This window comes from Setaria viridis, chromosome 4 (genome assembly GCF_005286985.2).
Source record: "Setaria viridis chromosome 4, Setaria_viridis_v4.0, whole genome shotgun sequence".
In the NCBI taxonomy this organism is placed as follows: Eukaryota; Viridiplantae; Streptophyta; class Magnoliopsida; order Poales; family Poaceae; genus Setaria; species Setaria viridis.
Genome location: NC_048266.2, coordinates 1,961,100 through 1,979,283, shown reverse-complemented (window position 1 = coordinate 1,979,283; position 18,184 = coordinate 1,961,100). Strand labels below are relative to the sequence as shown.

Genomic DNA, 18,184 nt, shown 5'->3' with positions numbered 1-18,184 from the left:
GATGAAGCTTCTCAAGAGTATTCAGAATCTTGGTAAATTAAAAGATGCATGATGAAGTTTCATTAGCTTATATACTTTTTTAAATAATTAAAAAGACACATAGTGTTTATTATTTGATCAAATTTACATATAGGGAAGATTTTTTTTTTCAGTAAATAAATTAATAAAAAGTTATGCAAGGTTAGCTGATTTTGATCCTCGCATCATTATCTTTGAATTGGTCCTTTCCTTTCTGCGGAGGGAACTAACTATTTTATTGGTGCATGATCATACAAACATATATGTCATCTATACAATGATATTGGTCCCATGTTTTATGTATCTTGACATGACAGGGAGGATAGGACCGACCTTTCGCTGAAAGCTGCATTAAGCAGGTGGGGGGGTGTTTGAATAATGGCGTAGGACGTGCACTTAGGGTGGCGTTCAAGTCCCCTAGATGTTGTTGTCGGGTCAAGTGGCCCTTCTTTTTATAATTCCTTCTCTCCTCTCTATTTTATTTTATCGGTTAAGATTATATTTTTTTAATCGGCACTTGTCACACAAGGGCTAGCTAGAGCTGACCCTACCTATGAATTTCATGCATGGCATATGCTGCAGCTTCATGATGATTTAGTATTGTTTAAGGTCAGAGCACATTTCGTTTTGTGGAAGAGTATTTTAGCTGAGATGTGATTGTTGAGAAAGGATATATGGCATCGTGCTGATGAAATGGTTGGTCGAAAAAAATGGGGCATCTATCCCTAAGTATGTAGAATTAAATATGTTTATTCGAAAAAGTTATGCACGACGTGATTAGCATGAGGCGCCAATAATTGGTACGTGATTCAGCTGGTAATGTCCACGTCAACGAAAATGAGGATGCAAAGATTCAAACATATCCGTAAAACAAACTAAACGCCATTTGTTGTGTCATTATCGCTTCTTCTTTTTTTTATCGCTAATCGGCTCGTACTGTTGTCTTTGCTGTGGCGGAAGAGAATTCCTTTGCCAGACTGATTGTAGTCTCACGCAGAAACGCCACCCTTTTTGTGAGGAAAGGTTAAAAGATGAATGAGTTCTCAGCTGCACGAGCACGAGACCACCACTGGAGCGCCCCTGTAATCCTGAATGAGTTCAAACAGCAGTAGAGTACTCAGTACTGTTCCTTTGCACTGTCGTAGGGGTACATTCGTGCGTGGATGTAGCAGCAGTATTTCCTCCCAGTTTGTTAACTTGTTTTTTTTTTCTTCCCTCGCTCGAGATCGCACACGGGCAAAGAAAGGTGGTGAGGCTGGGCTGGCAGGCCAGGCCAGCTGGGGGTCACGTGCGGCCCAATCATGCGACGGTCTGGTCCTCCTCGAAGCCCCTCGCGACGGTGTCGACCGGGCCCGGGCCCACCTGTACGAGGGGGAACCCGACTCCCCATGTGCCGCCCTCGTGGACGCGACGCGACGCGGCCGGTGCCCTCCTGCTCCGGTCGTGCTCGCGCGGGACTCGGGGGTAGTCTCGGCATCACGAAAATTTCCCACGCTCCACTTGGGCAGGCACACACCCACACCTACTGCACTGCAGGCAGCAGCGAGCTTATGATTGTGAGGTCCCGGATCTCACCAATCATATGATCCTCCCCCTGCAACCTGCAATGGCCTGCCTCATCGGTTGGACATCCACTACTACTTGCAATGGGGCCCGATGTATCGACGGTTGCCGCTGCTGATTATCTGGCTGTTTGATTATTGGTTGGTTACGTTAATTCATTCGTTCGTTGGTGTTTTTTCTGACGTGCATGTGGTGTGCAGATCTAAATCTAGCTAGCTACTTCCAGGTTTGTATGTCGAGTCATCATTCACATTATTGTTGAAAAGGGTACTCGTCAAATCGTCAATTTGTTCCCATCAATCTTATTTTTCATGTGGATCAAAACTAGGCTTATATTGCGACGGGAGAAAGGACCCCTTCCTCCGTCCCAAATAATAGGTCATTTTGATTTTTTTAGATTCATAAGTATTATTTTGCATCTAGACATAGACTATATATAAGTTCATAACAAAGTCTATGAATCTAAAAAACTAAAACGACCTATAATTTGAGACGGAGGGAGTGCTTGTTACAAGAATTGAGAAACAGTTGGATCATATCACAAAAGTTTTGCTGGCAATTAAAAAATAAATGGTGGTGGAGCCGAGTTGACAGTGTAAACTTGTTTACTACTCTTAGAAGCTATATGGTTTCTAGAGCATGCCTACAATGCAAGTCGGAGCTATGCCGAGATTGATGTTGAATCTAAGCAACGTTGTCAAGCTAATGCTGTTAAGAATGTGTAAATTGCTACAAAAGGTATGTGAAACACATTGCTATTAGCATTTTTTTCATTTTTTTTTAAAAACCACGAAACAAGAAGACACACGACGCTATAAATTGCGACCTACTCCTGCTACAGGCGGTAGCTAGTGCGAGCCTGGCCGGTGGTAGAGTAGAACAGCATGCTGCAGTCATATGCAGAGATGCAGCAGGCCGGAGTGCCGGCAGAGCAACGTGACGGCCAGCTGGGCGTTCGTTAGCTTTCAGTTGCAACCATGAATGACCGACCGATGCAGCAGCATGCGGTAACGACCGAGCAGATGGGTCGAACGAACCGTGCAATGCTCTCTCTCTGGGGGCCGGGGTCGTTGTACAGTTGTACAGAGCCGGACCAGTCCATCCATGCATCTATCGGTACATATCATCATCATCACCTCATCTGATATTCTGATCCAAATAATTGGAAAACCACCATCGAATTATTGGCGCGAACTGTATGTGAGGATTAGAGAGTACAATGATAGTACCGGATATGAACATGTTTGTGCTCTCCACACCATACACACACACACACACACACACATGGAGTGTGTGTGGTAACACATTGCATTATATTGCATGATATGTTCCACTTGCTCCTGCCAATAATAACGAAAATGCTAGCTAGTAGGCCTTTGTTAGAGATTGCGATACGTAGTAAACATTTCTCTTTTACAAAGGGTGCGTCGAAAAGGTACCAATCTAAAAAATTTGATGCCATGATTTATATATAGCACATTCTTATAATTAAAAGTTTACATTTCAAATTTACAATGACATGTACATATATACTGCCATCATATATATAGGTTCCTTTTTCTAAGAAATTACCATCATAGGCTCCTAGGTAGATATTATATTGAAGCGGTACTGCGGTACATTTTGTTTGTGGACAGGAACAGTGTCAATGTATGAGACGGCTTACATTTACAAACCAAGGCAAGAGTGTACTACTAGTAGTACTTGATTTGCCGGCCCGACCGTGGTGTGCGGGCGATCGATCAATGCAAGTTGATGATTAGTAAATTATTGCGGCATGTAATTAGGCAGCTGGATCGATGGATCGGTCGGTTAACTGATGCATCATGTTGCAAGCATGTTCCTGCAGGGGTGCACATGGCCACCCCTCTGGCGGTAATCATTTCGACCATCCTGAACCTGAACGAGATCGACGGATCATCATATGGATCGGTATGTATGCTGGAGCCTGGAGGAGGAGGAGGACAGGATGCATGTGTGGTATGCGTATCCCAATAATTGTGTACGTGGGAAGCTACATGCCCTGATGACTGTTTCTTCACCCTTTGTTTTTGTTTAGTACCGATGCTACTTGGACCGAATAATTTGCTCATGCACTTCTTCTTAATTAATTATTAAGCAGCATGATGATTACGCTTTTATTATTATTATTTTTGCCGAGTTGATAACGGTGCTTGAAGATATATAGAGAATGTATTTTCTTCAAATGGTTATAAAACTAATAATGTGCTAATGATATACTCCCTCTGTCCCACAAAGACTGAGGGTGTCCATATAACTTTCACACAATCCAACAAAAGCTCTCATAATACCTTCTGACCTAGTTAACAAATCGATCATTTACTCCCACCATCGATGCCCGAGCTAGACTCGTTAAATAAGGAAGGCTAATAGGCCCGATAATTACTGCAAGCGTGCATGCATAATTAATTCTACTCGGTAATCCATCCGATTAAGAAGAGTTATTAGGAGTACTTTGGACTTTTAGCATTGGTACTATCTTGTCTAAAATTTTCTAAACGAACAATCTTTGTAGGACGGAGGCAGAATTGCATACAAGAAAAGGAAAATAAATAGTGCATCTCAAGAAAAAAAAAATGCATTTTTCCCTTTTTATTTCCGTCCCCCCTACAAAAATGCATCGCACTACTAGTACTAGTGTGTACTTTATTTATTTGAGACACGGCAAGAAATGCACCATTATTATATTGCACCGTCGTAGAGATCGATGTAAATGTTGCACATCAGCAATGGTGCTGTATGGCTGTATGCAGACTTGCAGAGGGATCGGAGGAGAGGACTGCAACTGGAGATGATGATGCATATGGCGCATCCAGGCCGTTGGTCTCGGTCCCGCTAGCGTCCAAACCAGCGCACCCATTCCTGGCGCACGTCGTCGCCATTGCCCTAGCAGCCACAGCACGCGAGATCTTGGACAGCCGCGGCAAATCCGGGTCCCGGTTCACGAGGAGAGGCCGGCTCGATCGACGACTGCTAGCTCTCTTGAGCAATGGCCAATGGCGCAATGGCGCAAGGTCGTCGTCGCTGCCAAGCAATGCAATAGACCTAGCTAGCTAGCTACGGGGGCGATTATATTAAAGTAGGCGACAACATGGCCCTAATCAAACCCTAAACAAATCACGGGCGACGCGACGACGAAGACGGCGGCGGCGATCGATCGACGGGGAGAAGGAAATAAGGAAAGCAATCGACTACGATGAGCAAGCTAGCTAGGGCACGCAGGGGTGCATGTGGGCGTTGCCGTTGCGTGGAATCCCAAGGCGGGGGCGCCAGCGAGGCCCGGCGTACGGGCATGTCGCCCACACGTGCAACGCCGGTCAGCGGCCCGGCCCCGAGCTTTATCTGCCAGTCAACATTCGGCCCTGTCAGCACCGCACTATTTTATCATCACGGCCCCTAGCTAGCTAGCCTTTTTTTTCTTTTCTTTAACTTAACTAAGCAAATATATCCGCGTGCATTGCTACGGGTACATGAAAACTACATCGATATATTACCATACTATATACAATATGATCTATATGTAGCTAATCATGTTTTAATATGATAGTAATCATGTTTTAGTATGACTTAATATGTACTTTGATGTTATATTTGGATAATTTAGAGAAGAGTAATAGCTATAGTTGAGTTTTATTAGGTTGAGGATCGGAATGGCTGTACTTGAGAGTTCTAAGACTAATATCTATTTAGATGTTTGCAAATTAATTAATTAATGTATGGACTTATAAATTATGGTTATCAATCACAAATTTGATTTTTGCATTACCTTGTTTTTGATAATGTCTTGTGTGTTGAATATGCATTGAAACTTCTAATTTATTTCAATGCCCTTATTACCTACCTAAAGGACCTTTCTTTGAAAAAATATGTTTGTAAAGGCATGTCATCTAAAAATGCAAGACTCATCTAAAATATCTCATGTGACTCCCCTGCTTGACCTCTCCTCTCCCGTGCCTTCTCTCATCTCTCGATCCTCTCTCTCTTCCTCGCGAAATCCTCACGAACCACGTAGCGGGGAGAACGGCGCAGCGGGGAGGGTCATGGTCATGGGACAATGGTCGGCGCTGCCCAGCAGGCCACATGGATTTGGGCAGGAGGGGCACGACGTGACGGCCGGCGAACATCGTGGGTCGCGGCGCGGCGTGCGAGCGATGGGCTGCGAACAGAGGAGGTACTGGTTCAGGACATTGATGTTGCACTGAAGTCTGTACAGAAATGTGCTTTATGGACAGGAAAGTTAGAGATAATTATCTCTCGAACCGTGGCTCTTCTGAAGAAAAGTCCTATCTAAAACTTGTAGCCCTCTGATTCATCTACAACTTTTCTTAAAGGATCGTGGTGAGTTAGTGTTTGATTTTGGACTGAAAAAGTAAGCATTGAAGAGCTGCAAGTGTTTCAAATTTACTGAAATTCATAGCTCGATATCTTTCCAACCAGTGATCACTGAACCTTAAACAGAAACGTGGATTTCGAACAAAGTTCAGAGGCCTTTATCTCTCAATCCTTTGATCGTTGGAACAAAAGTGCTATCTATCACTTGTAGCTGAGTGAACCAGATACATTTTTGGTTAAAGGATCTGGACGATTTGAGGAATGGTTTGGTCGATTTTCATCAAGGAACAGGCCGGTTTCCCCCATATGTGCTTTGTTACCGCGTTGCTCCAGCTGCTCGCCTGCTTGCTTGCCGACAGCGCCGCCGCCTTCCCTCGCCTGGCCGCCACGCAGCTGCTGTCTCTCCACCGAAGCTCCCTACGTGTTGCGCTCACACCACCTTGGCCGCTTACCCTCTACCGTCTCCTCCGGCCTTTAAATTGAACGATTAGGCTATTAGGCGTACGTAAGCCAGATTAAGTTAGATGGTTCCACCCCATGCACTCAACGGTTACCTTTTATTGAGATATTGGCATGAGTAATGCCTTTCATTTAGCTATGAATTAGAGTATACAAAGTGCCATAGACCTCAGCCAGACTGGGGTGGCCAAATATCTTCAGTTAATTGCGATGGGGCAGGTAACTGCTGTTTAATATCCGACAATAAGAATTAGCCTGTCTCCTCTGCCTGTTCCATTTGCCAAATTTATTTGCCTGAATTGCTCTTTCGCGGACATCGACTATCGAGCATTTGTAGCATTGATTAAGTCACAGGCTGCCACAACCACATGCATGGCCATCGTTAGGAACAGTCAAGGAAGCAGATTCAGAGAGCTAAGTTGTCTATTGCATATCTACCTGATGTGTTTTGAATGACAGGGTTGGGGGATGACCCATGGGCTCCCCTCAGCACCTCCTGAGTTAAGAGTGACAGAGCCTTTGCAAATAATTGGGTGAAGGTGACTGCTTTTAACCAAAACCCATTTGCTCATCTAATTGTGGCAACTGCAGTCTCCAGAGAGGTTGGCCGTTTGGCCGACTTGATAGGATGACCATCTTTTTGAGCTCCCGCTCTAGAACGAACGCATCTTTTCTCTGAATCAACAAGCTGGCAGCTACAGGAGAAAGCAGAGACTCCCAATGGACTGTCAGCAAACTAAAAGTTTTACAAGAACAAACACTTCTTAAAAATGTGCAAGAACAAATATTTCTTTTACAAGAACAAATACTTCTTTTACCATTTACTTGACTTGGTGTTACTTATTTCGCTTAATCATAATGTAAACCTCAAACTAAGCATACTACCTTTCTCAGTCAATTGGAATACTGCAGAATCTGCAAGACTTTCTGCATGGAACCATCCCTAGGGCAACCAAAACCTGAATTTCTTGCAGAAAATTATTCAACAGCGCCAGTGAACCTATTCTAGATTTCTTTGTTCATTTAGTAGTGTGATCATTAGCTGTTTTGAGTGGGTAAAGGTAATTGGCTAAAACATGTCGGGCTTCCCCAGCCCCAGGGCTCTGTTGGCATCTTTGTGTAAACCCCAAATGCCAATGGCACAGAATATGCAAGGCTTCAAGTGGATGAAGGTGAACAAGGACTTTCAGAAGTATGTGATATGTATTTTTTTTTGGCAGATCAAGGCCAGATGCGAATCTCAAAACTGCAACCTTTGGGATGATCAGATATTATAACCATTTGTATTTGCTTAGGTGAACTCAGCAGAAGTGGGTGCTATAGAAGGAATTCTAGTTGGGGAAAGCTAAGAAAGGTAGAAGAATTACACAGTTTGGTCTTTTTTGTACCATAGCTAAAACCATTTTACCGGATTCTAATAGAGCTCTATCATTGTGATAAATGTGTAAGTTGGATGAGAAAACTTAACAGTAATGGCAATGTGCTGAAACATAACTTTGTATTTCACTGTTCCAATCACAAGAATTGACCCAAACTAACAGAGGTCAGTACCTCAGAGCTTTATAAATTGTAATTCATGTGTGTTTCAGTCTGCAACATTAGAGATATCGTACACCTTCTTACCTACTTTACAGACTACACGACTGAACTTGCATCGAACATTACACTTTTGCAATGAGCTCATACTGCTCTGATATTTTTCAATGTCCTTTATCGCCTGCTTCAGTTTGCTGCTGATATCACCCAATGCCCACACCAAAGAAATATGTGGCCGTGGATTCTGCCAAATGATCAAATGATAATAAAATAATTTTGTTTAAATTTGGTGACAGAATTAGAAGTGTTGTTATAAAGTTCTAGTCATTTTAGTCTCAGAGAGATTCCTGATTACTTCTTCATTACTGATATTTCAAAGTAACTACTATTAGTATACATATAAAAAGCACCAGCTTCATTTTTCCATTGCCATTAGCCTTAGGGAAATGTCAGACAATTCCACCATAGGGATGAATTGGCAATTGAAGCTTTCTTTTGAAGCAAGGTGCTAGATTTACCAGTTCGTATGAAATTATGTGAAATCAAGGAAAGCTACATGTTCCATATTATCTTATCGCTCATCCTAAACACTCAAAAAACGCATAACTTATATCCATTACCTTGTAAAACTCAGGAAGACCATGCAATCGATATACTTCATCTACCATAAGTATCTGCTTACTTATCTGCAAAGAAAATTGAGGGTAGTGAGCAAAGATACATTGAGGCATTATGCATATAAACACAAGATGGTACTAATATATACCTCTGGCAAACCAGTTCTTGTAACTTCTAATGAAAGAAATGACCGCGTACAATCGTCATTGACAAAGTGCTCCCACTTATTGAACTCCATCCAGTACCTTCATTCCAAATGTATAAAGCATCTCCATAAGTGACAATGAGACAAATAAGCACAAAAACGAATACTGTGCAAGTGCAACCATAATTCTGCACAGGAGATTATCCACAGAAGGGACAAGCTATTACTCACTAAGCAGCAAAGTTCTTAGAGACGACTGACCGTTGTTGCAACTGGAACTTTTGGCGAAGCATTGCAACGAAGGAGTCAATTTGATGCACCTGAACTGCAACAGGTCTTCCTAAGCTTACATGAAACTCCCTGCTCAAAAGCACTTTCTCAAGCTTCTGTTCATCCTTGCACAATTCAGAAAGTGCATAGTCTGCATCAACAGCATAAAGATCCGGCACAAGAGATGCAGCTCTTTTCATAGCAAGGGCCAGCTGTTTCTTTGCATCTGAAGGTATGACAACTGCATAGGACAAAGCTTATGCATTAGCAAGGAGCAGTTTCTAGATTTTAAAAATGAAGGTTGCAATCCTAGCTCTACAAGTGCGTTCAGTAAACGTTGTGGCAGTAGTACCATATGATGAGCACAATTTTGAGCCAAACTGTGTGACTAATAGCAGACCTCCCTGTTGTAATTGTAATGTTGTCCTAGACGTCTCAGTAACAAAATATGTTGCCAAGTTTTTATTTCCTCATTCATCCTATTAATTTGATCTTATATATCTTATTGCACATTCATTACATCAAAGGACTACAGCACTTGTAGCGCGGCCAAAGAGCAAAAGCGCATACCAGGGATATAGACATGTACAGCGTAGTTGCCTTCCACATGTGGGAAGCTCCGGACACGACTCCCCTGCGCCATCGCCGAGTAATCTGCAACAGATATGGTCCCCAGATACCGTCACCGAATCAGAAGCAAAGGTTCGAAGAGAAGGGGGCGCGAGGAACCATGCCTACGAAGTTGGGGGGCTGGAGGAGGTCGAGGGGAGGTGGAGGGAGCAAAGCCGAGGCTTCTGGAACCTCCGGGGCCCCGGCGGGGGCGGCCGCCGGCTCACCGCCGTCAGAGTCGGAGTCGGACGCGTAGTTCGCCATGAGCGCGTCCATCGGTGCCTGGGACTGGAACCCCCACCAACGGCTTCCTGGATCGGATCGGGGATCGCGTTCTCCCGCTGGATGCCGGCCGAGTCGGCGGGGTCGGCGGTGCGCACGGGACGGAACGGTGGTCGCGGAGCCCGGCCGCCACGGCCGCGCCGCCCGGCCCCGGCCCCGGCCGCCCGCGCCGCCCCAGCACGGGACGGAACGGTGGTCACGGAGCGCCGCGCTCAACGGCTCAGGTGCAGGCCCGGCCCGCTGCGATTTGGAATTGGAGAAGGCGGTGGTACCAGGACCAGGAGGCAGGACCTATTTGGGAGCATTTGGGAGCCGGCTGAACCAAAAAATTTTGAACTTTTTGTGCGGTTTCTATTAAAGTAAAATCGTTATTTTGATCCCTCAACTTTATCCTTAGGTCTAACTTAGGATAAGGGTCAAGTTCGTCCCTTTAGCGGTGGCGGCCATGGTGAATTGGTGATTGGCGAGGGCTTCACTTCTCCTCACCTCTGTTTGGGGGTTAGGCGAAGGCGAGATTGGTGGAGATGGAAGATGTGGAGATATTTTCGGGCTCACGAATGGCGGAATGGTGGTTATGAAGTGAAGTTAACATATTAGAAGCAGTCGAATATTAACGTGCAGTCGAATATTAACGTGAGAGCAAGTAAAAACTTGTAGCAACACATAGGCATTTCAACATTCGGTCCTGTCAGCACCGCACTATTTTATCATCACGGCCCCTAGCTAGCTAGCCTCTTCTTTTCTTTTCTTTAATTTAATTTACTATATATGCCCTCCGATCCAAGTAGCAATAGAATATACTACTATATAGTCTGCCACGTAATGTGCGCGCGTAACTTTCTTTTAACAAAAAAATATAATGTGCGTAATCATCTCATTTAAGACCATAGCACTAGCACACAAAAAAACATTTAGATTTACACAAAGAAATAATTTACTAAATTTATCTCTCTCTTTTTTTATATATGGGATGCTTGGTAGATTTTTTTCTATCAAAGTATATGTGTTCTTGCTTTATATATATTTGCAACCTTAATTGACCAGAAATAAAACTTGCGATCATATGGTTGCAGGGCCATAAACGACAAGGAGACACCAGCGGACAGCAATTTACATTATATTAGGACCAACTTGCTAGCTAGGTGTTTTTTTTTCTGAAACAAAAAAAGGGGAAATAAAAGAGAAACCTTTGCTGCTTTGCGCTTCAACACATGGCCAGTTTCCGGGCGGCTTCGTGCGTCGTCGTCGGCGTCGCATATGCGCGCTCGTGCGCGCGCCCCGCCGGCATCCGGTTCGCTCGGCCGGTCATGTGTTCACCGGCCGGTCATCATCGTCTCTGGCGAGCTCATCGTCTTCACGACTGATGAAAACGGTGGCAGAGGCATCCGTCCACGTGCGCGCGGAATTTACAACGATCCGCCGTACCGCGGCTGCACGCGGGGCAGCTCCTGTTCGGCTGGCAATGGCATGTTACCGGCGGGTACGTCGTCATGGTCGTGGCCGGCCACGACGTCCACGTCTGCAGCCACCTGCTTGCCACTCCGATCCCGCTGCCATAGCTCGGCGTGACAGCATGAGTCTCTTCTGACTGTGCATGCTGGGGGTCACCGGGCCATCATCATGAAGCCATGCAAGATTATCGTCAGGCATGTCATGTGTATACTGTGTAACCTGCAGCCATGAATGTAATAATAATCAGCTATTGGCCGTACCTTCTGAATCTGAAATGCTGCAGGAGTCCTCTTGTGCGAACGCAATTATCATTATCACTTGAAAGGTTAAGACATCAAGCTGCAGGCGGGTTTGGGACTTTCAGTCGACAGGGGGATGGGAACGGAGTATGCTGCTATTTGTGTTCAACTGATGCAGGGATTTCCCATTTTTCACTTATATTGGCAGCATCTCAGTTCACAACATACTAGTATTAGTCATACTGATTTGGACCGAGTAATTTCCGATAACCAGAACGAGTTGACCTGCTGTACTCTATTTGCTGAATCACTCTAGTTGTATATGCGTTTGGTTTTGGTTCCATACATAAATGGATAACTACTATAACCAATATTCACCTAAACGCTAAACGATAGTCGTTCAGTCACCCTTCGAGTAGCGAGTAGGCCGTGTAGACGGCGTGTACACGGACAACACATTTTTGTATGAACCAATAAAAAATGGCATGTTAATATAAATTAGTGGAGTACGTGTACAAGATCACACATTAGCACATTGGCATGGACAGAAAACTAATAATTTTCCGTTCTCAAAGTTAAACGACATCAATACATCACTAAATACCGAATACATAAGTTCAGACATGGTTTAATCTCACTTCTCAGTTCTTACAGTCCAGCCCAAAATTTTCCACGTCCCGCCCAAGGGCCACCATGGCCAAAACGGCCTATTACACGGGCTGCACGCTGAGTAAAAATATTTACTCTCATTTTTTATAAGCCGTTTACACGGCGTATGACCGTGTACGCGGGTTAGCCATGTGTAATGGACCATGTATACCCTAAACTGCACGGTATCCTATCGAGTAGCGTGTACGGTGTGTACACGGGTTACATGACCGTTTCTGGCAACATTAACTATAACTATAAAAGTCAAGCTACATGAACCAACTAACTACAGTCATAAGTTACCTTTAACACGCATTTTTCTTAAAGTTGACACACGTATAGTATAGATGATACGTACATTCTAGTTTTGCTTAGTTTTAAACCAACTTCCAATAATGTTGATTGTGTCCGAAGTCGATGTAGCTAGTGGTTTAAAACAAAAATTTCAATCCACACTTGTGTGATCACTGGTCAAATCCTTTTATACATTGTCGATGGAGAATTGGAGAGAGAGAGAGAGAGAGAGAGAGAGAGAGAGAGAGAGAGAGAGAGAGAGAGAGAGAGAGAGAGAGAGAGGGGAGAGAGTAGGTGGGTGTGTATTCAATCTTATAATAAGGCACCGTCTATACGATATCTAAGCGAATACAATGATTAGTTTTTCTCGTAAAGCTAACTTGCATTTCCTGCTAAAGACAGGGATTATTTGCATCGAAATGGTTCAGCAGCTTGAGTTTCAAGGTATCTCAAACAAAGCAAAAAAGAATCCAAGGGCATGCACAAAAAAGGGGCGTTCCATTAGTAGTAGATAATCAACTCTGATACAGAGCGGTTGTTGGTTAGCTTCGACGTCTACTGTCATTGATCTCCACAGCTTTTCACATGGATTTACATCGATCCTCAGGGAGCTCAACAACCGATCCTAACTTTGCTAAAAAACTACATCTGCATTTCCCTCGAAAGATACACAAAGATTTAAACTTTTCAGCTACACTTGCTTTGCAGTTGTAACTTCACCATCTATCTGGCCGCCTTGACAGCCTTTGCGGCGAGTCCAGATGAGGTCCCGTACGCCGCCGCGCCAGCGTCTCTGAACCCGCAGAAGAACTGCCGGTGCCCGGGCAACGTCGTCGCCGGCGCCGCCGGAGAAGCTACGGCGGCATTGGCAGTGCCAATGTGGGCGTGCGGGTGCGCGGCGGGAACGTTGGTCGGGTTCGATGAGGACGAGGCGACGCGCCTGCAGGAGAGGCACATCGTGAGGGTGGTCAGCGGGGGCGCCGGCGCCGGCGCGGCGGCCGCGGCGTTGAGCGCCCTGAGCTCGGCGACCTCCTTGGCCAGGCGGCGGTTCTCCTCGGCGAGCTGCTCGCACCAGCGCTTCAGGTACTCGCAGTCCACCTCCGTCTGCTTCAGCTTGGTCCGGGCGCGGCGGTTCTGGAACCACACCTCCACCTGCCGCGGCCGCAGGCCCAGGCTGCTCGCCAGCGCCACCTTCTGCTTCTGCACGAGATCAGAACGAGCAACCGATCGATCAGCCATTGCGTTCTGCAGCATATATATTTATATATGTGTATATATCCATCCATTGATTATTTCCGCGGGTCGAGGCGTACCGGAGTGAGGGTGTGGTGCATCTTGAAGCACTCCTCGAGCACGGCGGCCTGGTCCTTGGACAGGCGCAGCTTCTTGCGCGCGGCGCCATCGTCGTCCTCGTCGCCGCTTCCGGCGCCGGCCGACCTCTCCGCCGCCGCGCGTTTTCCACTTCCGCTGCCGCTCGACACCGGGCTGCCGGCGGGTGAGCACCGCCTCTCCCTCTCCTCCGCCGCGGCCGGGCTCGCCTCCCGCTCGGCGGCCGCCGCGACGGCGGCATTGCCGGAGTAGCAGAAGCTGGGCTGCAGCGCCGCTAGGCCTAGGCCAAGACTCAGCCCAAGATCCAAGCTTTGAGGCGCCATGCTTACACCAATCACCAAGCTAGATAGCTAAGCTAGCTGGGGATGGAATGGAAGACAGAAAGTGCAATCGAGTTCGCCGCTGCGCACTGGCCGCCGGAGTTGGTGAAGAAGGAATGCGGGAGAGGCGGGGTATAAATAGAGGGATCCCGAGATCGACCACCGAGATCATCATCAGTTGGAGGAGGGGATGGTACTGCAAGTGGTCGACAATGATGAGCTGGGCGCTCGTGGGGGTGGATCTCCATCTCCGCGGCGGGGGAGGGGGGATTCTTTGATTAGGGAGCTCGAGATGGCGGGCTTTGACCCTTGAGGGCGCAGCGGGGGCGCGTCGCCGGAGTAATCAACTGGGGTAATTTGCTGGCTAATCCAGGTCCCCAGGTGAGATTACGCTGGATATACTCCATGTGCTGCGCTAGTGGCTAGTGGGTGTCAGGCGACCCAAGGGGAATATTTTTCTGCAGGGCGCAGTACGATTGTAGCGGGGCAGATCATTCGATCTGCGTGAAAAAAAAATATATGCAATAATGCGGTTGCGTGATTGCACTGGTAGGGCTGCCTGCCGGTTCTGCAAATCTGCAATACTAGAAGCTAGTGCTAACTGCTACGAGGTGGTGCTAGTAGTAGTCAGAACATACTCATACTAGGATCCTCTGTTCAAGAAATACAACGTGTATTTTATTTTGGCCAATGACCTTCAATACTCACATACTCGGTTGTTCGAGAATGCAAACGTGTATTTTATTTTGCGATCTTCAATGTTAGACTTGTATCTTTGTATTTTTCACAAAATGTGCTGATTACAGCTACATAATCAATGTAGCGTGGAATATTTTTCAAGAATGAATCTAGCTATAGACATAATTTTTTGTTTGACCTTTTCTTTCAAAATAAAAAATGCACAATGTATTTTGGAACAGAGGGAGTAAGGTTTATTTCGGTAGCTTTCCTGGCAAAATCACTCCAACGGACAATACTACTAACATTTCCTTATAGTTTCTTTACAAGTGGCCAATGGTTCCTAGTATATTTAGATAACTACATACCATAACTATGGCTAATTAGTTTTTTGTTGGAAATTATGTTGTTGATGATTTAATAAAATTGTTGGGGCGAATTATACTAGAAAAAATGTCTGTCAGTCGAGAGAAAATAAGGAAAAAGTACTAAAGCTGTTGGCACTCATTTAAAATAAAATGTCGGGATAGGTAGCTAGCATTTCTTCTTGTGACAGATCAAAATTTAACTTGGGGCCATAATCTAACGATGGATGTGCATACACGCACTGTTTGCATGCATTGCGCATATTCTTTCCACTAGTGCATAATAAACAGGCAGCAGAACCACAAATGCAGCCCTATTACTCACCTCACCACATCATGATGATCAAGTGGTCCGTTATTAGCTGTTTAATCAGCTCCAATAATCTTTCCGTTGGACGTACGAGCGAGATTCTATTCTTATTCTTATTCTTCCGTTAGTCGTTACTTGCGCGCGCGCACAGTTGTACACAGTACGTACTAACATGAAAAGAAACCTAGCTGATGATCAGGTGGACAAAGAGTAGTGCTAGCTCTCCCGGATTAAAGGTGCACCCCAGCTTATTGGGCATCATGCATCAACAGTAGTGGATCCTAAGCAACATAATGCTGAACTAATCATGCCCTAGATGCTGAACTAATCATGCATGCGGCTATAGTAGCTAATAGCTAATGAGAGCCGCATAATTGCCCGACAGGGCCATGCTGTGGAGATGATGATGCAGCGACTAAAGGCGAGCAGCACCACCACGCTACGTGCGTGTGGGCATGCATGCAACGCTTTATGTAATATATCTGATGATGATGGAAAGTTAGCGAGTTAGTATTAGCTTTGTGTTAGTTGGTTAATCTAGCATCAAGCTCGACGGGTCAGTGTGGGCCCACGGCGACAAACTGTCAGTCTCGCCCTCCGTCGAATCATTGCGCGCGGCCGGGCAAGGGAAGCTCGCACCTCACATGCACGGTTCCGGGGCTGTCCGGCTTGAAAGCTCAGACCGGCCACTGTGTTCTTCGTTCTCAGTGTACTTTCGTTTAATCAATCATGCCAGTAATCAGACGCCGGTTGGGTTAATCATAGAGTACCATATGTGTTACTAGGTGCACTTAGTTAAGAGCTTGAAACAGAAGAACTTGAAAAAAAGACGTGCAACTGATAATTCAATTATGTTTAAGTAAGTACTGCAGGAAATGTATATAATACTTTCCAGCAATTTAATAATTCAATGTATTTATTAATAAATAGATATATATGTGTGTTGATGAACTTAGTACCAATGCAAAAACCAAATGGCAAATGATTCCCTTCTGAAAATTTAATAATTCAGCAATTATCTAGGAATCCTATGAAAAAAAATATTACTATATCTATATTCTAGTACTTGACTGGTGTGCTCTAGGTACATACCATACTATCATTGGGCTGGGCCTCCGATGGATCCATTAATCCACAGTCCAGATCTGGATATGACAGCAGGGGTATTGGACTGAAGGCGCCCGCGACAGCCAAGGACACGCTAGCTATCTCCCCTCTAGCTCTAATCATTGTTCGTCGTCGTTGCTGCCTGCGCTAGTAGCTGACGATGAGTAGCTAACCAATAGTACCCCGGCAATTATTGGACGACGGAGGAGGTAGCCATGCCACCGTGCCAGTGATCGAGCTAGGTGTACGTGCAGGCCATGGCGCGGCAGCAGCACGATGAGTCGATGGATCATGGCTCGGCGGCCGGCCGGCGTGGCGCGCACATGCGCCCGCCGGGGAATCCCGAGGCACGCCAGCGCGGACGGGCGTACGGCCGCGTCGCGCGCACGTGCAGGTGCAAGTCCGGCCCGGTCGCCGGTCAACGTCACGACCGACCAGCCGGCCCGGGAAGCCCCGAATCCTGGCGCACTCGAGAGGTTAGAAATGGCGTAGGTTGGTAACCGACTTGACCGACTGGTTTTGTGCAGAATGACCAGTGAGATTAATTAATTTCGCGCCATCTGATGACTCGGCGGCTCATCGTCGTGGGCAGTCACGTACGTACGACCGTTGGATCAAACTAAACCCAAGTTTTGTACGATGATTAGCTGATCATGATGATGAAACCAACGGTAGATTTCCATCTCGAAAAAAAAAACCGAATGTGACACAGTTCGACCATGACTGTTCATGGCTAATTGGATGCGTGTTCATCACTTGATCAACATGTCTGATGGTCCTCTCTGGTCCAGCTGGGCTACCTTTTTTTGTGACTGCCTTGCTTTATTAGCCGAATCGATTAAGCATCTCGAGAGCATATTATTAGCAGAGTCGTTGTAGCATGTGTACCTGAAAGCAAGTAGATTCAGTTGCAAGTTGCACGGACACACTTCATGATATGTAACCGGTTGATTATTAGGCCGTTATTGGTAATTAGCCCCATCTGACGCGATAATGCATAATTAGCAATAACCCTAGTAGCTCGCTCGTAGCTTCGTTCGCTAAGCTAGCTCACCTTGATGGTACCGACCCTACGTATCATAGGATCATTTGGCCGCCCGACAGGGGCATGTTAATTATCGAAATCATGGCAACGGTGCGGTCAAATACAGTTTAATTCCTCTGCTTAATTATTAGTTAGGACATGCATGCACTAAAACTAACTAACTGACTAACTAACTAACTAACTAACTCTGATCAGGGCAGGGGCTGGCAGGGCAGGCTTTACCAGCTGATCGGTCGGAGAGGGAGACCACAGCTTCGATCGGTGGCGCGAGAGCTAACTGCTGAATGATGCATGGTGGCTGCACATGGCTTTCCGGTGGTGCAGCTGCTCATGATTGTGCTGCTAGAATGGATATATGCTGCATGCCTGCACGAACGATTCCCCAGAATGCCCACACACAACTATATATACTGTTGCACAATGGATCGGAGGTTGTGTCAGCAACTTGACCTTTTTTTCCAGGAGTTCTTTTCCCTGTGTCTCTCTTAATTTTTTTTTCTAAAAAAACCAATTAAAGGGATGTGGTGGACCTTGGTATGGTACT

The 18,184-nt window shown here is 45.8% G+C and overlaps 2 protein-coding genes across 2 annotated transcripts; both read right to left on the bottom strand.

Annotated features, from left to right (window-relative positions):
* Positions 1 to 7,874: 7,874 nt before the first annotated feature.
* LOC117851265 (uncharacterized) lies at positions 7,875 to 10,112 on the bottom strand. The gene is made up of 6 exons (XM_034733050.2): positions 9,697 to 10,112; positions 9,533 to 9,616; positions 8,954 to 9,203; positions 8,696 to 8,792; positions 8,550 to 8,615; positions 7,875 to 8,173 (listed from the first exon to the last, which is right to left on the bottom strand). Exons 1-6 carry the CDS (start codon positions 9,845 to 9,847, stop codon positions 7,979 to 7,981), a joined length of 843 nt encoding a protein of 280 aa, XP_034588941.1. The 5' UTR covers positions 9,848 to 10,112; the 3' UTR covers positions 7,875 to 7,978.
* A 2,853-nt stretch (positions 10,113 to 12,965) lies between these two features.
* Positions 12,966 to 14,438, bottom strand: LOC117851820 (homeobox-leucine zipper protein HOX28). Its single transcript, XM_034733720.2, has 2 exons — positions 13,800 to 14,438; positions 12,966 to 13,686 (listed from the first exon to the last, which is right to left on the bottom strand). Exons 1-2 carry the CDS (start codon positions 14,136 to 14,138, stop codon positions 13,210 to 13,212), a joined length of 816 nt encoding a protein of 271 aa, XP_034589611.1. The 5' UTR covers positions 14,139 to 14,438; the 3' UTR covers positions 12,966 to 13,209.
* Positions 14,439 to 18,184: the final 3,746 nt, after the last annotated feature.